The sequence below is a fragment of the Plasmodium malariae genome (genome assembly GCF_900090045.1).
Source record: "Plasmodium malariae genome assembly, chromosome: 13".
Lineage (NCBI taxonomy): Eukaryota > Apicomplexa > Aconoidasida > Haemosporida > Plasmodiidae > Plasmodium > Plasmodium malariae.
Window position 1 is genome coordinate 2,883,957 of NC_041787.1, and position 26,320 is coordinate 2,910,276.

General features: G+C 19.3%; 4 protein-coding genes and 2 pseudogenes across 4 annotated transcripts, besides 2 other annotated features; 4 read left to right on the plus strand and 2 right to left on the minus strand.

Annotated features, from left to right (window-relative positions):
* Nucleotides 1-303: 303 nt before the first annotated feature.
* PmUG01_13066000 (fam-l protein) lies at nt 304-1,255 on the plus strand (the record flags this gene model as incomplete). The annotated part of the gene is made up of 2 exons (XM_029007634.1): nt 304-390; nt 518-1,255. 2 exons carry the CDS (start codon nt 304-306, stop codon nt 1,253-1,255), a joined length of 825 nt encoding a protein of 274 aa, XP_028864003.1.
* Nucleotides 1,256-3,950: 2,695 nt separating this feature from the next.
* PmUG01_13066100 lies at nt 3,951-4,849 on the plus strand (annotated as a pseudogene).
* Nucleotides 3,951-4,849: a sequence feature (fam-m protein, pseudogene).
* A 2,625-nt stretch (nt 4,850-7,474) lies between these two features.
* Nucleotides 7,475-8,353, plus strand: PmUG01_13066200 (the record flags this gene model as incomplete). The annotated part of the gene is made up of 2 exons (XM_029007635.1): nt 7,475-7,561; nt 7,688-8,353. 2 exons carry the CDS (start codon nt 7,475-7,477, stop codon nt 8,351-8,353), a joined length of 753 nt encoding a protein of 250 aa, XP_028864004.1.
* A 2,717-nt stretch (nt 8,354-11,070) lies between these two features.
* Nucleotides 11,071-12,221, minus strand: PmUG01_13066300 (annotated as a pseudogene).
* Nucleotides 11,071-12,221: a sequence feature (PIR protein, pseudogene).
* A 3,990-nt stretch (nt 12,222-16,211) lies between these two features.
* On the minus strand, nt 16,212-18,857 carry PmUG01_13066400 (STP1 protein; the record flags this gene model as incomplete). The annotated part of the gene is made up of 3 exons (XM_029007636.1): nt 16,212-17,407; nt 17,616-18,711; nt 18,837-18,857. 3 exons carry the CDS (start codon nt 18,855-18,857, stop codon nt 16,212-16,214), a joined length of 2,313 nt encoding a protein of 770 aa, XP_028864005.1.
* Nucleotides 18,858-24,800: 5,943 nt separating this feature from the next.
* On the plus strand, nt 24,801-25,760 carry PmUG01_13066500 (Plasmodium exported protein, unknown function; the record flags this gene model as incomplete). Its single annotated transcript, XM_029007637.1, has 2 exons — nt 24,801-24,887; nt 25,017-25,760. 2 exons carry the CDS (start codon nt 24,801-24,803, stop codon nt 25,758-25,760), a joined length of 831 nt encoding a protein of 276 aa, XP_028864006.1.
* Between the last annotated feature and the right edge of the window lie 560 nt (nt 25,761-26,320).

Consider the following 26,320-nt stretch of genomic DNA (forward strand, 5'->3'; position numbering starts at 1 on the left):
TATTATATTCAATAGTTAATTTGTGTATTTTGAATATTTATGAATAAATTCAAATTATTTTATTTTAATAAAAGATTTTTAAAAATTAGATTAAGTTAAAAATTCCATAACATATTTTCATAGTTAAATTTCTTTTTGAACTTAGTAGAAAGCACTATAATTATTTACGTTTTACCACGTTATTATGAAAAAAATAAATAATAATTTATAAATTAAATATATTAGGGTTTATCATTAGCTGCATATTATATTATTGTTAAAACTTTTCCTACTATATATGTTACAATTTTGAATGTATATATAATGGAACAAAGTATTAAGTTACTTTTTTTTACTACAATTTCTCCCTTTATAATTTTAAGTTGGACATGCCATTTTTACAATGATATGGTGTGATAATATTGATTATTGATGCTTGTATTATTTATATTTTTCAAATTTAATTTTTGTTAATGATGTTTTTTAGAATAATATTTTTTATTTATATACCTAATTTATATTTACCTTGTGTTTTTAGAGTACTTTTAATAAATATTTAAATGAAAATTTTAATCCCTACGAAAAAAAAGATATAAAAACTTATCGATTACTAGGAAAATGTAAACAGGATCATATATCTAGTATTGTAGGATTAAAAAGTGTTATACCAAATAACGCACGTAAAGACAAAAAGAATATAAGTAATAGCCAAAAAGAGGATAAATATAAATATGTACAATTAGATGAAAGGTCGTTGAATAGTATGGGACACCAGAAACAAGCTAAGAAAAACAAATCATATATATTTGAAACAAAAGACTATTCTTATCTTGAAAAAAAAATATTCAAAGAACTAGATTTTTTTGATTTTCTTAAAAACAACAGAACGATTAGTGACAATCTGTACAAAAAAGTGGTACGAAAAAAATGCCAATTACGCATTTTTACACCTGTAATATTGTTAATTCTGTTATTAATATCACTCATATTAGATTTTTTCCTTAACTGCGGCCTCAAAAGGGGATTATTTGCTTTGTTAAAATTTTCATTAGGTGATGGACCACTGAATAAATTATACACATTTTTGAAGACATATTTCGATTCGTTTTTCAAGATTGATATAGAGAATAACAAAATTTTACGTATAACGCCCTTTTTTTATTTTCTAATATACTTCTCGTCGTTCGTTATATTGGGTATTACGTTAATATTAGGTGTTCTTTACTACCATAAAAAAGTTAAAAAATATGAAAAAATTAAATATAAGAAAAGATAAAATGAATTTTAGTAAATATATTATTTTATATAATGGAGTAATTAATAAAGTTACGTCTGTATTACCTTTAGTTATACATGTATTAAGAATACTCTTAATTGCTTTTATTGCACACCTTAACATGTATATGTGGTATTTTTAATATATAATAGCATATATATATTTTCTGAGATTTTTTTTGAATTTGAACGTTTTAATGTTAGTAATTTTTATTGTAATATATTGTTTTGTCTTGGATAATTAAATTAGTTTTGTATATATATTTCTGTATTTAAAACGATATCCAAGAAAAATATTTGTCTATGTATGTTAAAATAGATGTATGATAACACAATTCTTATAGTGCCATTGAATTGTGATAATTTACATTTTATATAAAATTATTATTTTATTTTTTTTATATTTTTCTAATCTAAAATGATCATTGTTTTTTGTTATTATAAAATATATTATTGGTTTTAAATTAGAAGTAAATATGTCTTCTTTAAATTATAATGATTGGAGGGCAATATATTTTCTTGTAAGGATATATATATTTATTTACTTAAAATATAATATTTATTCTTTAATATAATATTTTTTAGAAATGTATTTTGTAACATAATTTTAGGATAAAAATTTCTAATATATAATTTTTTTTTTTTTTTCAAGATATACATTTTAAGTTATTAATATATAATAAAGAAGTATACATAATAAATTACTAATATTTTTGATTCTTTAAAAATTTATATGTTCTATAACATTACTTTAAATTAATAGTTAAATTCATTATTTAATATTTTACTTAATTATTGTGTTAAATTCATTTAGGTAGTTTAATTTAAATATATATTATAATGAAAATTTGTAAGTAAATTAACTATTTATTTTTTTTAATTTACACATACATAAAAGATTAATATAATGAGTTAAAGTAAATCATATATTAAGAGATATTACATATTTCCTTTTTCCTTTATTTTTTTTATAATAATAACATTTTAAATATTTGATTATATCTAAGAAAAGGTAAATTATCAATAAAGCAAATGAAAAAATAATTATTTTTTGTACATTAAAATTATAATGGGTAGATATTTCTTTTGAATATATTTCCTATTTTGTGCATCCATATTTATATTAAGAGTTAATAGATTTTCAAAGGTGTACAGGTATATATAGTTTTTATTGACAGTTAATAGTTCATTTACATTTATAAGTTCATTGTTAATACAAAATGGAAGTAAAAAAAAAGAACAAGTTCGTTTCAAGAAATATATAAATAAATGATATTATATGTTTTATCAAATAAGTTTTAATAAGGCCTGTTTGATATGTTACATTATTTTTCGTAGATTAATTAAGTAAATAAATGTAATGTATAAGTATTAGTATACAAATGTTTTTCTCGTATGTTTATTTATCAAATTTTATTTTTCATGTTTCCAAGTTAAAGTTTTAGTTAAATATTAATATATGCTTAATTATCACAACTGCATATACTTAATAACGTATTGTTTATTCAGTAACATTATCCAGGAATATTAATTTTAATTTTTTTTTTTGGTAAAATATGCAAAGGATTTACATAAAATGAGACTAACATATATAGAAAAAACTTCACGGAAAGATGAAAACATGAGTAATAAATTTTTTAATAAAAGAGTTATGTATTTTTTGTATTTAATTTATTATTTTTTATTTAATACATTGTATTATTATAATTTGTTAAAATATGTTATTCCATGAAAAAAATACATATACGCTTGCATATATATATAAAATAATTCATTCATGACTATACGGTTTTCTTTTTTCCTGATTGAATTTCTATGTTCAGAATGAATATTGTTAAAACAAAACATAAAATGATGGATGAACATAACTGTATTTTATTTATAAATAATACAATAACATAAATATAAAAATTATAATTTTCAGAAATAATTTCAGAACAATAAAAAAACAAGTACTTCATTTTTTTAAATATATATTTTTTGGTAAATTAGATATTACATTCTAAATTATATTTTTTTAAATATATATAGAAAAAAAAAATGTTTATGAATAAAAGGAAACTAAAATATGTGTTATAATTACCACAACACAAAATATTTTACTTACTTTATATTATATGCTTTAATAATTAATATTTATTAAGAATAAAAAATAGTCGATATAAATATAATATATATAAAATTAGTATTATTAGGAGGGTATATTTCTTATTATTATTAATAATCCATTTAATATGTAGTGTAGCTTAATATATATATATATATGTTCTATACATATTCTATTGCTTATAAACTGAATCTTTGGATACAGTTAGAAATGCCATATTTTTTCCTCAGTTTATTCTTAAATAAATTAATACAAAAAAATATCTAATATTTCAGTAAGTAAATAATTTAATTGTATATATTGAATATTTATGAATGAATTCATATTTTATTTTTATGAAACAATTGTTTTTTATATAACACTTAGGTAAAAATTATATAACATATTATTATATTTCTTTTTCTATGTAGTTGTTTAAACGTAAATTATAGGTGTATATATTTTATTAATATTTCACGAAAAGGCAAAAAATAATAAAAACAAAATAAAATTGAACAGGTAATTATAATGTCCTTTATCATTAAAAGAATATCACATTGTTATAAATCTAGTGATTAGTTTGTATATTACAATATTAGAGAAATATAATATGGAAATAAAATTTAACACAATCTTATGTATTAAAATATCTGCTTTTATTTTTTTAACGAGGATTTTCTGTTTTAACCTTGATATGGCATCATAACATGAGTTACGTTATTGTATTATTCATAATTTTCGTATTTTGTTTTCATTAATACAGTTTTTTACAATTAAAATACTTTTCCATTTGGATAATATACGTTTTTTGTTTGTTTATTTTTTTTTATATAACATTTAATACGTCTTTATACGACAACTGCATGCTGGGTAGAAAATTATGTGGATGAAATTAGAGATTACTAACCAAATAAAAACAGCATAATGATTTAAGTAATGCATGGTTAAAAGAAATATAACCACATAATGGAGAACGAGAAAGAATGGATATAACTAATAATAAAAAATGAGATACGAAAAAAAAAATAAAAATCTGATAAAAGTTTATTAAATAGGGCTCAATACTGTATAGAAGTTGTGGATTTCAATAATGGAATATTTTATGGAAAACATTTCCATTTTGAACAAAAATTTATCAGAAAAAAAGATTATCATAACTTTTTCGATAAAAAAATGAGAATTATAGAAATAGCTCTAAAAAAGATTAAGTTTAGAAATTACGGATTTGGAGGTGCTATATTTTCACTTTTTTTTTTGTTGGGAATAAGATTACCAATATAACAAGGATTTCAATTGTTGCAAACGGCATGGAATATTATTAAAGCATTTCCGTGGATGAATGATTGATGGAACTTTGTGGAATAGTTACTAAGTTATTCAAAATATCATTTATTTATAATATCATTTGGTGTACTTATCCTTATATTATTTGTAAAATGTTTAATAACGTTTTCTAAGATAATAAAAAATCATGAAAAATGTAATAAATTGAAGTGGATAATGGGGTAAAATAAGTAGTAAAAATAGATTTTTGTGAAAATTTTATATTTGTGCTTTAAAATGAATGTATAATACCAAAATTTACATAATTTTATGGAATGCTGGTTATATGCATTTGTACTAAAATATACTATTCCATATTTTATATCACCTTTTTGTCTAAAATTATTATATATTATGTGTATTTGGAAAATATATTAACTTTAAATTTAAAATAAAATTTTCTTTTTAGAACCTAATTATAAAGAGTTAAAGTATTATGTTGCATTTATATTTATATAAATTTGTTTTTTTTTTTTTTAGTTAAAAAAGAATTAACATTTATTATATAAAATAAGCTTTATGAAATTATGCTACAAAACATAAGTATTGTAAAAGCAATTATAAAGATTTTGCAATTTTTTGAATCGTGTTAATGTAAAATTATAAATAAATAATAAAATTCTATGCTCCTAAATTATATTTATTTATAATTCTTTACGAAATAAAGCATCCTAAATTATTACTGCTAACAGTTAAAAAGGATTATTATATTATTAGAGAAGCTAATTGTTGTGATAATTCATTTTTTTAAATATTCATTAAATTTATATGAAATTGAGTATGTACTAATAAATACATTTATGCGATATATTTTTCTATGCCATTTATTAAATTGAAAAATTAATGTTAATCACATATAATCAGATAATCTGCAAATTTTCTTTTTGTCTTTCTGATAATTGGATATTTCTAAAAATGTTTTATATAACTTTAAAAATGTAAATTATAATTAGAGTAATTAAAATAAACATATATATTATGAAATAGTTATATTATATATAAATATTTAGTTATGTATGAATTTTATTTTTTATTATTGTGTGTAAATATATAATAGAAAAAAATATATATTTGAAAATATTATATATTTTTAAAGCTGTTGAATTACTATATATGTAAACATTTTTTTAGGATTTTTATATATAGTACGCTAATTTTTCATAACTTACTATATAAGATATATAGAAATTAATATAAATTTTTAAATGAGCAAAGATATATTTTACATGAAAAATTAGGTGTGAATTAATAAATTAAACAAAAAAATAATACGGTTAATTAAAGGATACTGAATAATAATTTTTTATAATAAAACGAAAAATAAATAATTTAAACCTATGAAAGTACAATAATGTTAATTTCTATAAATCACTTCTTATTTGTAAATTCAGAAATAGTATTTTAAATTTATCTATTTTTCCTTTTTTATAATTTTTTTAATTATTTCTTTGAAGAATGATTTGTTTTTATTAAAACAGTTGTATAAGTTTTTATTTCATTTAATTAAATACATTTTGTGAATAATTATATGTATAAATATCATTCTCAGTATTATAAAAAGAATATTGTATATAACACACAAAAATATTTAGGAATAATATATTTTTTCTGTTAAAAGTGTTTTTAATAAATTATTATATATGTATATAAATGTTTACTGATTGTGCATAACCTTTAAAGTATATCCTGATATTACGTATATGTAAAAGAACTAATAAAAAAATAATATATATCTTATTCTAAAAACAAAATTAGAATTAATAAATTATATATTTTAGTAATTTTAATGTTATTCTCTTAAAATACTTATGTATATATTATGCGCTATATATATTATTCTTATTTGTAAAGTTTTTTCATTTTTAATAGATTTATATTTAATATAATTTTATGTACGATTTTTGTACGAATTTTATTTTTAAAATTCTTTTTTTCAAATTTATTAATATTTTTTGTAAATATATATATTTCATTAATAACAAAAAAAAAAAAAAAAATGAAGTGTATTAGTTTTAAAACTTCTTTTTTTGAAAATATGTTATAAAAAAAAGTTTATTAAAAAAATTAAAAATTTGATGTATTACGGCATAAAAAATAAAAAATATGCTTTTGTTTAACGTTATATTATATATTTTTTCAAATATAAATGTAGTACTTTATATATTTTATTTTATAAGTAAATATTCATTTATATTTCAAGTTTTATAACTTATATAACACGAAGTTATGTACAAGTATTTCCTTTTTCGTTTATTATTACTATTATTATATTATTTAGATAATAAATATTATTTAACGATAACTAATATTTTTTCAAAATATAATGTTTATAATATTGCAATAATTAATATGAAATCAACATTTATATAAGTCCTTGTACCCTCTTAATATTTAAAAATAAGTATTCTCTATAATCTATATTATGAATAAACTGATAATTTATAAATAAGGAATAATATATTCATTTTTTTAAAGGAGTAATGGAATTATTATTTAATTACGAAATACTATAAAATAATTAAATTATATCTTTTGTATATTTATGAATGAATGCAAATCATATTATTTTAACGAATTTTTGTTTTTTAAAAATAGTATTAAAAAATATTTAATAGAATTTTAGGTTATATTTTCTTTTGGTTTCTTGTAAGATGCATTATAGTTATAAATATTTTAATTATATATTTGTATAAAAATTAAAGATAATGATATAATATTAAAAAAAATAAATATTCTCTCTTTTACAATTAAAACATTATTGTATTATTGTTACTTTTTTCATTACTGAATATAATATTAAAAATCTATGTCATGGAAGAAAAAATTAAGTTACTCTTTTATTTTAAAATAATCACACTGCTGCTTTTAATTTGGATATGTAATTTTTACAATTATATGGTATGATAATATTATTCATAAGGGTATATGAATTATACATATATTTTTTGTGTTCTGTTTTTATTAATACTTTCTCGTAGGATAAAATTATTTATTCTTTTAAACCATGGATATTTCTATTTTTAGGTTATCCAAAATAAATATTTGGATAAGGGGAACTATATAGATGAAAAAGTATGGACAAGAACTAATCGTTTACTAGCAAAGCATAAGTATGGAAAGTGTTCAAATATTGTATGGATAAAACACGAAATTCCATATAATGGAGAATACGAAAAGAAAGATATGTCTAATAATGAAAAAGTATCTACAGGAAAATATAAACTTCTAAACGAATGTTCATTAAATAATAAGAGAGACTACGGGAAATCTGGGAGAAGTAAGTCTTCTGCTAGAAACGCAAGAAATTCATATTTTGGAAAAAGAATGTTAGATAAAATATACTATAAAAATAAGTTGAGGGCTGCTATAAATTCAGATTTTAACTTTTTGAGAAAGGATATATCACAAAAAGTAGTGATGCTTACTGTTTTATATAGCTTTACAATAATATTTGCATTACTAATATTTATTTTAAGATATATATTTTTAAAGAAAGGTGAACAATTTGGAATATCAAATAGTTTAAATATACATAGCACAAGTATAGCTTTATTGGTAATCGCGATTATAGTTATACCAGTAATGATTTATATCGGCAAAAAAATGTTATGTAATGTAAAGTATATATATAAAAAGTGTGAAATAAATAACACAGCATATCCTTCTTTCAGTAAAGTACTTTTTTTGTAACATTTTATATTGATAATTTCTTAAGTGATATATACAAATAGCGAACATACCTATAATAGAATAAATTACATACAAAAGTGTTAATTGTCCAGGCCTTTTTCATGTGTAACGGGAAAAATATGCACTTTAAATTTTTTTGTTAATTTGATTATATTAATATTTATCTCTATTAATTTAACGTATTTTCTTACCTTTATATAATGTTATGTTTTGTATATATATTTCTGTATACAAAAAAGTTTCTTTAAAATAATGTATATATATTACTTAAAATTATTAAGTAAAAGAGTACTTACATAATTTTATTGAAAACTTGAGTCATTATATATTTGTTATTGTAAATAGGTCTCTTAATTATTTTTTATTTTTTCTTAGACTTAAATGATAATTTTCTGAGTACATCAAAAAATGTACCTTTGGTTTAAAATTAAAAATACAAATGTATTAGAAGTAGATGATGATAAGAATTAATTGTATTTCTTTTATCAATATATTTTTTTTTAAGCATAAAATCAAAGTTTATATTTATTCTATAAAATAATTTTTATCATAAAGTTATCATACATCATATTTATTTAAAAAACATTTTTAATATACATTTTCTTTTGTTTGTACATTATAAATACGAAGTTATGGATATAATATAAACATTATCCTTTTTAAATAAGATTACATGTTTAGAGTTCATGGTGGATATTTTAATTTTTTTTTATGGAATTAGCATATATATATTATTAAACGCAGGATTAATTGTTTATTAAAAAAAAGGAAAAAACTTCAATGAATTAAGAAATTAAAGTATTTTTTTATTTATATAAATATATATAACAAAAAGGAAAATGTAATACAATTTATGTTTATAAAATATTTTTTTAATCTGTAAAGAAATTATTTTTATTTGAATTTCTTATTTTTAAGAGATAAATGAAATAACTTTATCTATTAAATTAATTATTTTTTTATAAAATATAAACTGTTAACAACGCGTTGATTTTGTAGGTAAACTAATCTAATAATATTTTTGAATGAATTCTATTAAAAATGTTTTATCTTTGTATTGCATAAATAAATTGGTAAAGGAATATTACTTTATTATTTTTATAATTTTTTTAGCTATATACTATATAATTCTGGTAACAGTAAATATGCAAATATGTAGTATGGCAAATACTTAGAGGTAGATTAAAAAAATGCTTAAAAAAATGTAATAAAATAAATAGTATCTATATTAATTGGAAGTATGTACCATAGGCTAATAACTTTTTTCTGTACTAAATTTATGATTACTATAAATAAGTTTTTATGAAAAATAATATTAAATACACCTTTATTATAAAAACATATGCATTTATTTTTTTGATGTTGGTATATTAATATTACATTAAGGTGTCACAGTTACAGTAGTACCTATTTTTTGCTTCATTATTTTGAATATTTTACTATGTGTGATACAAATAATTTCATGCATAAATTAATATAATAACTTCATTCTCATATTTTAATCCATGGTCATATATAGTTATGTTTAATAATTAACATAAGAATATATAATGAATTTTCCAATTCACAAATTATACGAACAACTGAAAATTTTTTATGATGTAAAATTGTGGTCTCCATATCTAAAATATCAAAAGTTTAACTATGTCTATGATTTCCATGAAAACTATAAAAGTTGAATTCTACATGAAATCTCAAGCAAAAAAGAACTACCTTTCAATTTATTTGATATTTTATATATTATCATGCTAATTGTCATTACATTTATGGGAATACTGCATGGTTTTTCGATTATTATAAAATAAATAAAAATGAAACATAGAAATATAAATACTCTTCGTTGCTATTGTAATAAATTTTGGTGAAGTTTTAATAACTACAAAAGAGTTTTACATATGTTGTTTATATTACATATCTATTTGTTTAATTAGATGTCGTATAAACAAAAGGATATTGTGGGAACAAGTAAATAAAGAGTACCGCTTGAGAATATCATATTTATGAATTATGATATTATGGCTAGCATTGTTCCATTTAAATTTAAACCAAGGTTAGAATCAGTATCCCTTATAACCATTTACAACTATCCTTAGTGCAATGCCTTATAGAATATCTAGCACATAAGAGCAAAAATGTTATAATTTTTATATAAACTGTTAAATATATAATTCCTCAAATTGCAAGGAAGAAAATAATAATATAAATATAAAATAGAGTTAATTATAAATAAAATGTATTTTATGATTATTCATTAAAGTACATTTTTATTTTAAGCTTTTACTTTTTTTATATATATAATAATATTATACGTGCTGTGATAAATCTTTATATTTTTACTTTTCTTACTCTTCTTAACTTTTTTGATACATAGTTAATGAAAATCTTTTCATATTATTCTGAAAGAAAATCAATATTTACTCAATAATCTTGTGTTATACGTTTAAATTTTAAAATTTTTTGTTTTGTATTTTAAAGAAAACTCATATATGTGTGGAGTTTTATACTATTTGTTTTTACAATATTATTGTATTTATATTAATCCTTTCTTTGTGAAATTTTTATATCATTAATATTGTAATATACATAAAAATTTATTATTTTTTTTATTATTAGTTAATCTTATTTATTAATAAATTTATGCACACATGTAATGTTCCCACCAATGAGCATTATTTTTTCTGTTGCAAATAATATAAACTGTAATTTTTGTATTAAGTATATCCTTGAGATTAATAACTTATATTATGAAAACATCTATCATAATTTCTATCAACTACTTCATGGATGTTTTTTAAGGATTATCTTGTTCCTTTTTTAACTTCTTCAAGTTCAATAATTTTTTTCCTTTTTAAGTGACTATATAACTACGATTTCATTGGAATAAACTATACGAAATATAAAAAGAATATATATATTTATAAAAATATAATTTTTTTGTTTTAATAATTTTGAAAATGAACATACATATTTTGTAAGTATACTAGCTCTACCAAGTGTAATTTTTATTAACCTTATATAAAAAAAATAAGGTGAAAGATGATAGTAATAGGAAAGTCGTTGTTAAACTGGCAGCTAAAACATAACTATTTGGAGGTGCTAAAATTTTTGGTACATGAGGATATATAGTTACATCCCCAATTGTTTAATCGTATGTTTTCTTAAAATTGCTTAACTCTTAACAGAATTCGTTTATTACTTTTCCTTCACATTCCTGTAATGTTCAACATAAAATTCATAACATTTTTTAGAGTTTTAACAACTTGTAGCATCATTCTTCTTAGATGTAAAATCTTTAAATCCATCATATAAATTATATAGATCTGTAAGTTATTCTGAAATATCAGAATTAATTTGTCCCAGTTTATTGTTACATATATTACCTATGTTATCTGAAAACTTAATATATATCTGATATAATAGAGGATTACTGCCATATTTTTCTGTTATATTTATCCGGTAATTTAAGTAATTACAACGTTTCATTCTGTCATAATATTCCCTCCTTTTTTTAAATAAATATATACCAAACTCTTGGCATAATATGATATACTTATTATCAGCAGCTTTAAAAATATTATTTTTTACAGAACTACAATACCTTCCAGGATTTTCATCAGTCACCCATTCAGTTCTACTATCAAAATTTTACATAGCATCATTAAATTACTGTCTATATTTAAGAAATAATGTAACAGAATTTTTCTAATAATTAAAAAAATATAATTATAATATATGAGCAAAATAATAATTTCTTGAAAAATATTTTTATGTCATTTCTAGAACAGCTAATGCTTGAATACAATAATACATATAATTATTATAACATAAAAATAAATACTACACTGTCTGCTTTAGTTCCGGATGCCATTATATATAAGTATATATGAAATAATTAGCAATAATTAATTTTGTATCATGTTAATCTTTGTATAAATAAAAGCAGATATATAATATGTTTATATATGATGAAATCTTTTTCTTCATGAATAGAATTTTAAAAGCATATCTTAATATAATGTCCTCTTTATGTTTTTTTAATATTAAAATAAGGCAGTATAGTTATTATACTATTTATTAAGCCCCTTAATTGAAAATATGGTAATTTGAAAAATAGGATAACTTTATTATAACTAAATGAAAATTATAAAGAAATATATGTTTTTCTCTTTTTTTTATTCCTATGATATATATATAATAATATTTTATACAGAAATATAAATTAATTTTAGCGTACTCTTATATTAGTTACCGATAATATTGTAATATTTATATAGGAATCCATTTTGAACTTTTAAAATATTATAAATAGATATGTATTAACTATTTATAAGGTGTAAAATATTCTCTTTTATTTTTTTATTATTTTTTTTATTGTTAAGTTATTACCTTTCAAATTATTTCAGCTAAATTTTATTATATGTTATAATAATATAATAACTCGTTAATAAATTCAATCTCATCAATATTACTGATAACAGAATTTAAATAAATGAAGGAATTTAACTAGAATGTAAATTTAACATATAATAATAAGTATTGTTTTGCTAAAATAAAAATATACTTCCTCAAAAAATTTGTTTTAATTGTAAATGTAGTATTCTATAAATAGACTATATCGTATAATTATAATATAATCTGTTAATTCTCTCCATTGTATTACATACAGCAGTTAAGGTTTTACTTTCTTCTTTAGAACCTTCATTATGGTATAATATATATATTTATATTCGATATATAAACATAAGCAGAAAAAGTAAATATGTTTATAATATAAAATAATTATGATTATATATTAAATATAAAAAGCAAAATAATTTAATGTTTATGTTAATTCCTTTAGTGAAATTTATTATTGAAATCATTTTTTACTTGTAGCATAACAAAAATACAGATTAATATGTCAATCAAAATTTATCATTATAATCTATAGAGTATCCATAGTGTTAGTAATTTTTTTTACGACACGAGTTTTTATTTCAATGTATAATTAAATAGTTTCGAAGTTTAATATAGTAATATATTCCAGTTATGTATATGCCACTGCTATTTTATTTATCAATATTATAAATAAGATGTGTTCAACATCACGATAACATTTAATTCAAGGTACTTAGAAAATATTATTAAATTATTTATACTTTTTTTTATATAATTTATTGTTCTAAAAAGTTTACTATTATATATATTTACTATAATATATGAATTATAAATTATATGTTAATTTTATTAATATATTTAACATATAATCAAATGTGTTTTAAAAAAAGTAAAAAATGAAAAAAAACAATTTTTTTTTTTTTATTATCATTTAATATATGGGATTAATTGTCTTATTCTTCATGAACAATGTACAGTTAATATAGGGGCACAATTATTATAATCGTTAAAATAATTATATATTAAAGTTATTTTAGGAAGAATATTCTTTGGTTCTTGTTTTATTTTTTTTATTTATTATATTAATATACTTCTTTTCTATTTTTACATTAATGATACACTTAATAAAGTAAAATAGTTATTAATAAGCGTTGCATATTTCACTACATTAAATTTTTCTTATTTAAGTTTTATATTAAATTATAAATATATTCATGAGTTTATGTTTATTAATATGCTTTTTTAATATCTCATATTTAATATATATTTTATACTCTTAGAACATATTTATAAGATTATAGTTAAAAAATTAAGTTTACATAACAAATAAATAAAATAAAAGACAACATACATATTAATATTCCTGTAATGTATACTGAATATTATTTAAATAAATAAGTGATATATATCTCATGTTATAAAACATAAAAGTATTTTTTGAAAAGCGCCTTAATTATATTAAACTGATATATTTCGGAGAACTATATCTTTATTATTTGTAATATAAAATAAGAATATTTAATTTCCATTGAATTCATTAAAAATTATTAAAACATGGATAATGTTAGTATAGATAGTAAATAAAAATAATTATTTTCTTAATAAAATATTATTAATATATCATTATATATTTGTTTTATATGTTATAAGTATATTATATTACAAAGATAAATTTATATTTCTTTTAGCATTGTATTACTTGTACTTAATATAATTAAATCAGAAAAAAGATATTTTTTATTTTATTAATTTATATTATTACTCATTAAAGTTATTATCCAAACAACACAAAGACTGTAGTTATTTTAATTTTTACTTAATACAAAACAGTAAGTAAAATTTTGGAATTTATCTATTTTCATGGTACATGGAAGAAATAAAAAATAGTTATGTATTAAAGTAGATTTAATATATAAACAAATAGATATATTATTGGTTTATTTTATAAATATATATATATATAATACATATAATTTGTAAAATAATACAAAAAATAAAAAAAAATAATAATCTTATTAACTAACTATTAAAAAAAAATATTATTCTGTAAGTACAAAAAAGGTAAAAAAAAAAAGAATTCAAGGTCAAAATTTGTAAATTCTATTTAATACTCAAAAAGAAAGAGTTAAACAATTTTTTATTAATATAACATAATAAAAATAGATATTTAATTGAAAGGAAAAAAATAAAAATTTATGATATCTTTTGAAATTCCTATAAAATAATTTTATTCTGTTTCATTTTCACCTTATTTTAAGGTAATATTGAAACATATGGATTCAGAACTCTTTAATTTATATATTTTTCTCTATTTATACATTATTTCTTTGATTGCATGAAAATATTAATAAATTATAATATAGAAAAAAAAAAAATAAATAGAAAAACTATAAAAATTTTTTTTATTTATAGGTTTATATCTTTTTTTAAAAGTGATTAATAAATACAGATTAATGTAAAAATGGATATATTCTGCATAATTTCATTATTATCCTCTTTTGGTTACTTTAATAATTTCATTGATTTTTTAAATTTATTTTAAAAAAATTTTTATAAACCAAGAAAAACTACATATTGTTATCAGTATATATAAATATGTGTGAAGATATTTCATTTACGTTACAATATTTGGTTTAAAAGAAATTTAAATTCTTTATTAAGAGAGAGAACTTTTAGAAATAAATTTTCATTTTAACTAGACATAAATTATTAAAAGGAAATACTGATCTATATAAGAGATAAATACTTACAAATACATAATAAATAAACACTCTTAATTTGAGAGAATCAATTAACTCGTAACAATCCAGCATAATTTCACTAGGTATAAAGTATATTTGTTCTATAATATATATAATTATATAAATTATATATACATTTTCATTATGGTTTCTATCTTTCAAAGTATTCTGTTTTTCTTATTATGCAATCTTTTATATTAATTACAACTTGAATATATCAAATAATATAAATGTTTAAAAAAAATACAAATAAGTATCTTTCGCAATGTGGAAAAAATTGTGCAATAATTTTTAATGGAATAAAATATAATTATATAAATTTATGTGTTAATAGTATATTAATTCAAAGACGGTATTGGAATTTATTTGATTTAGTGTTTTTTATTATTGAGAATTTTTCATTCTTACAAGTTTAATATTTTCTGGAAATTTTAACTTTATTTTTTTAATTTCCTTTTTTTTAATATATAATAAAATATGACTAATTTTGCTTAATAGAGTATTAATATAAAACTCTAATGGATATTATTGCATAAATAAAAAAAAAATATATAGATAGAATATATTTTAAACACCTGGATTTCTAATTGCATATTTTCCTCTTGATTTTCTCTGTTATATTATTCATTAATTTACATTATTACTCTTTTTTTCCTTCAGACCTTACAAAATTTAAATAATATATTTTCTTGGCAAAAATATTTTTCTCTTAAATATATAATGCATGCATACGTGTTAATTTATAAAAACTGTTTTTCTGCTATTTCATCGGATTTTTCCATTGTCCCATCATAAACTATAGAATTTGCATATATGTCATCTTCTCTTATCCAGTCTATTATCTCATTCCTGAAACTGTCATTCCCTATGTGAGTATGGAATTCTTCATTTCGTGTATTTTCTAAATTATTTCTGTTATATTCTATTGTATTTTCTATAATTTCTTGTTTTTTATCTGAATATTCTTCCATCTTCGATTCATTTATGGAACTATCTAAATATGATTCCATACTTTCAAAGTTCATCTCCTTTTTACATTCTTCTAATATCGACATAAGCACTAGAATACAGAGTTTTGTTAATAATTTTGTTTTTATATATTTATATAATACTTCATAATTTTCTTTGTGCTGCAATTCTTCTATATTTTTTAGTGATACATAATTTTTATTATCTTCATTTAAATATTCATCTGACATACTGTGAAAATATTCTCCCAATTTTTTAAAGGCATCCTGTTCCAAATATTGTACTATAATAATACCCTTTTTAGATATCCACTGTTTCCATAGATCTTTTTCTATTTCTAAAAATGGAACATAATGATTTTCATTAGAAGCTTTCTTTTTTAATTTTTGCATATCTTGTATGTAAGCGTTTTCTTTTTTCCATTCATTTTTTAAATTATTAAACCAGTTTTCTTTTTTCAATTTTTCAGAAATATTTCTATATCTTTCTATCCATTTATTCCATTGAATATTTTGTTTTTTAATATCATTGCTACTTTTAATATTTTCTTTTATTAGATCATCATCTGTTAAGTTAGGATTGGTTCTATAATAATCTTTTGCTAATTCATCTATACATATTTCTAAGAACGCTTCTTTGTCGTTTTCCCATTCTTTATTTTTGCATTCTTTAATTACTTCCATATGTACTTCTATTATAGTTTTCGACCTATGTTTTTTTTTCTTTGAAGAGTTTATATTTTTTGTAATTTCATTTATTTTAATTTTTTTTATGATTTCATTCTCATCATATATTGGGTGTTCTAAATGATCATCTGTTAAATGTTTATTTTTATCTTTAGACAATGAAGGTACTAGTAATCTCAGAAATTTCACTTGTCTTCTTATGTTTTTTTTTTTTTTTTTAAACATTTCAAATATTGAGTACTGTAATTTAACAACAAATTGTTTTATATAATATATAATTTCTATAATAAAATGCTTATATTATATTTAATATTTACTTTTTATTTTACTTTAATAAAAAGGGAAAATACTATAATTAGAAAGCTTATTAAAAAAGCTGATATGTATGTCTTATAGATATTTTCTGTTGGATCTGTAACTGAATTTTAAATATGAATATTATGTGCTGTATTATTTTAAATATAGAAAATTAATTAGCATTAATGGTACCTAAATTTTCAAGGGATATAGTTGAAGAGGGAGAATTTAAGGTAGGTTTTTGTCCTTGATGAAATGGAATAGTCTGAGTGCTATAGAGATCGGTTGATACTAGTGGTACTGAAGATTTCAATTTTAACTGATCTTGTGTTTCTGTATTTAACAAATTGGATATTTCAGTGTGTACTGATATTCCAGGTTGAGTATCTTGTGCATCTCTATTATTATAAACTTCAGTCTCTACAGTTTGATCTTTATATTTTGATATTTTTTCAACTTCAAGATCAGGTTCGTTTTGAGGTTGAATTTCTTGTGTGGGTTGAGATTTGTGAGCAGTTTGAGCTTCGGGTGAAAGTTGAACTTCGGGTGAAAGTTGAGCTTCGGGTGAAGGTTGAGCTTCGGGTGAAGGTTGATCTTGCGATGTGAATAATTCTTCTTTTGTCTTTAAAAGTTGTTTTTGTGAATCTTTCTCATCTGTTTTAGTTTCTTCTACTTTAAATGTAGTTGTTTTCAATTCTGAGCATTTAGGAATGTTTCTAAATATTTGAGGATTAAGTATGTCACAGGTGCTTGTTGGAAATCGTTTTTTTGTTTTAATACATTTGTAATTGTCCCTAACGTAGTTTCTTTGACTCCCAAAATACTTCTTTCTGTCTTCAAACCATGTTTTGTATTCGGTACATTGTCTTGTACATTCCAAATCACCTCTACATTTATATAAGTTACTATTCCCTTGTTTAAACTGTTTCAGCCCTTCCATATATATTTTTTTTTTTTCACAAAAATCGTCTGCATCATGTGCTAATTGCAAAACATTTTTATCAGTCTCTTCCAAAATCATAGGGCATCCTCCATATTTAGTTAAACCTTTATAGCTAGAATAAAGCCATTTCTTAAGTCCTTCTTCCCATGTACCTTGATGAACGTATTGTGGCGCGGACTTTTCATTAATTAGATAATCAGCCAATTCTAAGCATTCTTTTCTAAAATTTTCTCTATTTGTCTCTGTCCTTAAGTAAGCTGTTTTTCTATTAATATGTTCTCTAATATTTCTAAATTTCCGGTGGGTCAGATATGATCCTGCGGAGCTACCTAATCCATAAACATTCTAAGTAAAAAATATTTATTAGGAATTATCTAAGAACTAATCATTATGTTGTATTATCACTTTTTTTGTAAGAAATAAATAAGTTATTAGAAAATTTAGAAATATTAGAAAACAGCGAATATTACCGAATGAAAACAATTTTCCATGATGATTCTACATTATATTCGTAAGCTCTTGCAGATAACAAACTTGATGAAAAATTCAAATAGTTACCTTAATATTTATAAATAGCATAATATTAAAATAAATACATATTAACAGATAGTATAAAATTATCAATTACAAAAGAATATATGTGAGAATAATAAAATATTTGAATACATTAAAATTTATATGCTTCTTAACTTATTTTACCTCAAATTAATATGTCACAGCAACAGATATATCCTTACAATGCAGTAATATTAAATCATAGAAATAAATATATTTGCATATAAATTGTCTTCTCTTTATAAAGAAAATTTCATATAGTTAACGATAAAAAATTACATATATGTACATAAATAAGTTATATGAACGTTAATGTATAAAATTATTATTCATATATGTAATAGGTCTTTTTTTTTTCTTTTTTTAATACAAGAAATTGCACATAAATATTATTACTTGTTATAATGTATATATTTTTATTTTTTTATTTTTCCGATGATAAATATTTTATAATGAAATTTACTATCAATATTGATAGTATGTTGTCCTTTTATTATTTTCCTTTTGTTATTTAATTCTGTTATAAGTATAATATTATTAGAATTATTTTTTTTTAGTTTTTTATATTTATATCACTATAGAGATGAAAATTAATAATACAGAAATTATACTAAATTACTTTTATAGTTATGGAAAGTATATACCTTTAATATGTACCTATGACATATAATATTATATATATCAATAATCTGAAGTTTAACTAATTACTGCATTTATTATAACATTGGGTATTTTTAAAATTGTTAAATTTAATATATATATATATATATATATAGTTCTGTAAATATGTAGTAGAAATTTTGAATATTATTTAATTCATCTGATATAATTTTTAATCAATAAAATTTATATTTCTTTATAATAATTAGTTAATATATGTTTGGCTAATTGTTAAAAATATGTAAAAATATTGGAATATATATATAGAAAAATGTACTATAATATATGATTAAAATAATGTAAAAATAAATATGAATTTGTAATAAAAAATAATAATATCATAAATCCTTGTAAATGTAATGCTATATTACATTAAATAATACAGGAAATAAAAAAAATAATAATTAATTTTCTCTAATTATTCATAGATGTATTATAATAAATAGATTAAAAAGATATTTATTTTTTGGTATTCTTTATACTTGTTAACTTATCAAAAATATGTTTTTAACACTATTAATTAAAATTAAATTAGCATGAAAGTCAAAGGAATGTATGCCTTATTTTATGACATTGTTTGAGACATATATAGTTAAATTAAACTGCAGAACAATTTAAAAGTATCATGAAAACCATAGGTTATTCTATTATATTATACGTATGCTATTTCTTTTTTTAATGTTTATTTTGAAATAAATACATAAGATAAGTGATTACAAAATTTAAAAGAAAAAAATATAAAAATAAAAAATATATTAACCGTAAACTTTTGTAACTACTTAAATAATTAAGTTATTAGGATTAAGTTTAAATAATTATTTATATTAATGATTCAACATTTAATTTATCTTTTTTGTAGAATTTAATTTTATGAAATTTTTTTATTGCTTGTTATAAAATTTGTTTTTTTTTTAATCTCTTATATACTATCAAATTTTATTTTTTTAATTTTATTTAATAGCCGCACGTGCTTCATTATGCGAAAAAATAATTTACCATATTTTAAGTTTTTGTATATTTATATTTTTCTATTTGAATTTATTATTTAAAAAAATAGCAAAATTATTATATATAAAGAAGAAACAATAGTGCATGAATATGTGGTAACATAGAACAAAATATTGCTTTTTCAAATATCTGAAAACATAATGGGAAAAACGAATAATAATTGATTTCATTTATATAAATTAGTGTTTATTTATTTCATATATTTTTATTTTTTTGTGGATGTATTTTAATTATTATGTTTTAATACATAATTAAATTAACTGCATAATAACCTGGTAAGCTCATGATATTTAATTTAAAGTAATCAAAAATTAAAAAAATATTTAAACGAATTATTATATATCTTTTTATACCACAATGGATACTTTGTTTTTATAAATAATGACATTTTATATTAAAATAATATTGAATATGCAAATTTTTTGTGTGAAATATACTAATGGAATATCAACATATAATTATGTGATAGAAGAGGATGAAGACGAGATTATTCATAAATTTAAGTCTATTTATCATGAATTAGCGATTTTAAATAACATTATATAATTTATTCTATTTTAATACGCATAAAGAACAATGTAGAATCTGTGAAATATATTATTACAAGAAAGTACTTATGTACTTAAATTTGTCGTACATATAATTTTATGAGACAATTCTTGATAATTTATATATTATAATAGTAATAGAAAATTTAACGAAAAATATATAGTAAAAATATTATAAATAAAATTATTTTCTTAAAAACATGTTTTAATTTTAAGAATATTCTTTTGCCTATACTCGTTAATATATGACCACATAACAGAATTGAGGGAACTTGTCTTAATATGTAATTTGAATAATAATTCTATAAACTATGTGGATGTACCCTATTTTAATGGCAAATATGTGATACTATTTAAAATTTCATTTAATATCTTTTAGTCCTCTTGGTTTATGTATTATAACTATCTCTATAATTTATTTAATATAAAATTGTATGTCTATTACACTGGTATTTCAGAAAAATAGTTCCATAAATTCTTAAATTTCTTATTATATAATTATAAGAATATAAGTTATTGAGTATAATTAACCATATATTAAATAACATGATATTCTTCTTGTTACGAAATTTTTGTTAATTTAATTATAATTACGGTTTTCCGTTACAGCTACTCTTCACGTTACGATTATTCAATTATTGAATCGTTCTTTCTTTTATATTAAGATTTATACATATCATATATATGGGTTGCTTATAAGAAATAGTACGTAACTTAATCATGTTCATTTTGATCAAAAATATGGATAATGAATATCAAAGTAAAATTAATGCTGTTTACTATTTTCTGCTTCTCTAATTCATAACTTATAAATATATATATAAAACATTTGTCTTTTCATTTCATATTTTTTTTTGTCTTGATAAAATATATCAAAGGACCTTTATATAAGAGTTTTTTGTAATTCTGTTAGAATCATCATCAAATATATACTGTTACATTTGTAATATTATTATTAAAAAAATTATTTCAAACCCATTCTTTTATATTTTTTTAAATACACTTCTATTAATTAAGTAATTCAATTTATATGCCCAAAGATTAACACTGTTAAATAATATAATTTTGTATATATTACAGTACGATATGTCATATAAAACTTACTATCACTTATATATCTTTAATTATGTTTAGAACATTATCAGTTAAATGGTCATTTTGCTTAAACGGGTTTTTCAAAATCTTTGTAATTCTTTTTCATTTGAAGATAACATCAATATTTAAACATTATAAACTAGTAATAAAAAATATTACATATTTGTAAATACAACACTATGATGATGTAATATATTGCCTTCAAATATTAGAATGTTTGTTTTAGAGCATTCACATTTTTAAGTAGAATACTTTATATTTTTAGACAAAATAATATAATATATATTTCAATAAATGTTAATATAATAACTGGAAATAATGATATATATTCATGTACAGTGGAATCAGAAGGATCTTCTATTAGAGATACCGGATGCACTAATGAGGATTTTACTGAAACTGAATATCATTGTTATGTAGTACGTTCATGTGATTCATTAACTTATGTTAAGATAATTATACGTTAAAGGTTGATTATGCGATTATTGCGAATACGGTATTCATTTTTAAAGTTTTACCAATGAGAATATTTTTTGTAATTTTGTATAATACATCTATATATATATGGCTATTATAAAATATAGTATATATTACATCATAGATACGAACAGTATATATATTAATTGAATTAATTGAATTTTGTAGAATTAGAAAAAAAATAATCCGTATTAAATATATAAAAAAAAGGGGAAATTTTCAAGCAACATTTTTATAGAAAAACAAAATCACAGATTTATTTAAGTTAATAATGTTAGGGAACATATAAATAATACAACAAATTCTATAGATATTGAACTTTTAAATGATAAAATTATTTTTTTGTAGATTTTGAGATATATATTTATTGTAAATATGGAATAATATTTTAGAAATTTGAATTTACTATTATTTTATATTAATAAACTTTTATTTACAAATATTAAATATTAATAATATTATATACTAAATATTAATAAGGCATAATAAGTAAAGCATGTGTATTTTATTGATATATATATACATATTGGTCGTGTGGCATATATATGTAGTAAGGAAAAAATTAAATATTTTCCGGTAAATTAAAGAATTTGTGTAAAACGTATTAAATTAGAAATCATAAATAAATTAGACGAATTCAGATTTATTTTTTAAAAAAACAGATCAAAAAAAGATTAGGAACTATGGATATTGCTAAAAATTAAAAAATTTATAAGTATGTGTTTATAAAAGCTTTATTATAAAGTTTACTTATTTTTCATAATTTATTATATAATTTTTACTTATAGGATATTATAAAAGTTTAAAATGCATTACATGGGGAAACATTGTTCGATAATAAAAAAGTGAGACATATAAATGGAGTGAATATATTATACAAACTAAATTAGAGACTTGATAAATGTTATAACTAAATTATTATATATATTAAAAGATTATAAAGATAATAATGTTAATTTTTATAAAATATTTTTTATTTATATATATATGTCAATTTACTATGATGCAACTGCAAGACATATTCCTGGAATTATATATTTTTAAAAGAATATATAAAAAATTATAGATTCGCTCTAACATTAGCAATATAAACATTACTAAAGCATGTGTAGTAGTAATATGCATTGTTATGCTTTCATATATTTTATGTACATTGTATTTCCTGTACATAATTTGTATTTATATTTTTTCTGATATATTTTTAAATTTACAGGAGATTTTACAATATTACTATGCAAACTTTACCTTTAATACCTTATTTGTTTTTTACTATATTGATATTTTTTTCTAAATATATATAATTAATATAAAGATTTTTTTTAATTTATTATATGTATATAAAACTTTTTCGTTCAAAAATAAATGTGCATATTATTTTTAAATGAAAAATAAAATTTTCTAAAATTACAAAAAAAAAAAAATATATTTATTTATATACATTTAACATATATATTTTAATCATATAGAATTCATTAAGTTACGAATACTATATTTTAAATATATTATACACCATAAGAAAAAGAATGTGTTATAATTAGTAAAACAATAAAATTTTCACAAAATATATATTTTTTTAATATGTTATTAACTTTTTTTCATTCTTGTAGTAAATAACCTTCGTTATCCATTATAACTAATTTTTCCGATATATAATATTTCTAAAATTATAATAATTAGTAGAAAAATTTAAAATTAGTAATTATTCTAGAAATACCTAAAACAATAGCATATATCTATATTTTATACATTGTATAATGTAAATAAATTCAAGATTCCATATAATTAAAAGGCATAAAAAAAAATTATTTAATTACTTTAATGTTAAATTAAATTATACTCTTTGAATATATATATATGAATTGAAATTGTGTAATTTTAATTCGAGTTAATTTTTTATAGATAATATTAATTATATAGTATTTATTTTTAGTAATTTTTTTTTTGACATTGTAGTAAAATTTACTATATATGTTAATTCTTTAAGAAAATATAATAATAAAAATAAAAGAGTTATTTTTTTACTGTTGGAAGTTTATAATTAAATGTTAATATTTTCTCTGTTTATATATTATAGTATTAGATATCTATAACATGAAGGAAAATATTAAGTTTATCTATTTCATCAAAATTTTTATGTATAGCCTTTTAATTTGGGCGTTTCATTTTTACAGTGACAAGGTATGGTTAATCGTTTTTAGTCTATTTATATTATTCATATATTTACCGTTTATTTTTATTAATTATTATTTTTTAGTATAGAAATATTTTATCCATTTATATATGAAGTATTTACATTTTTTTTTTTAGAGCAGTTTTAACAAAATTTTGTGTGAGAAATATGGCTCTGGTAAAAAATTGTATGAACGAATTTATCGATTATTAGAAAAAGGTGATAAGGGTATTTTTTCAAATGTTGGAGATTTAGAATTAAAGATACCATATAATAAAAAGAAAAAGAACAAACATTTATTTACAATTGAAAATGAAAAACGGGATGAAGAAAAAAAAGAAAAATTATATAGAAGTGCATTAATTAAGGAAAAATTAATTAAGAGACTTATGAAAAATAAATGTACAATGTTACATAAATCATATAATCATTATGAAAAAAAAATAATGAATGGACTTGATGATAAAGACTTTTTTAGAAAAATAATGTTAATTAATGATAAGGATTATAAAAGGTTAAAACGTAAAAAATACAGATTACGACTTTGTATACTTTTATTACTGTTCTTGTCACTATTAATAATACCTATATTAGATTTATCTATTGATAACATATTGATGGCATTATTTACGTTATTAGATAAAGGTACGTCAGCTGGTCAGGGGGCTTCGAGTGCACTCCCTGGAGCTACACCGAACACTTCATGGTCCATTTATTTTTCGAATAATCCTTCAGCATTATACAAAGCCCAAAGTATTCTAATGCATTGTGTACCTATCATATTAATGGGTCTTATACTTATAATAGGAATTTTTTATTGTTACAAAAATGTTATAAAACATAAAAAAATTAAGTACTTGGAAGCATTCAATGAATGGTAAGGAATGTGTATATTTCTGTAAAAATGTTTTTAATTCAACGTAATACCTGTAATATCATTAATTGCATATTAAATATATGAATAATCACTTAGATTTAATGTAAGATCTATATGTACGCAGTTAAATTTATATGTAAATGTAAAAAAAATACATTTCTATATTTTTTGTAAATTTGAATATTTGAGAGTGTGTTAATTTGCAATTTAATGTATTTTTAATCTGAATTAATTATTATGGATTAATATATATATGTCATTTTATATGCAAATTACAATTAAAAATGTATATTTGAGCATTTAAATTAATATATAAAACCGCAATTAATATTATTTTATTGCATCAATTTGTTAAATTATATTTTAATTATAAATAATTCTACTTTATATTTTTTATTATTTTCTACTATAAAATTTTTTTAATTTCTCAAGTCAAAAAAGAATAAAATTAATATTTTTAAATTATAAATTATTGTGCCTTGTTTAGTACATATTGAAGTGATTATATTTATTTTACTATATATATTTTTTTTTTTTTTTCAAACTTTAAAATAGTATTTTATA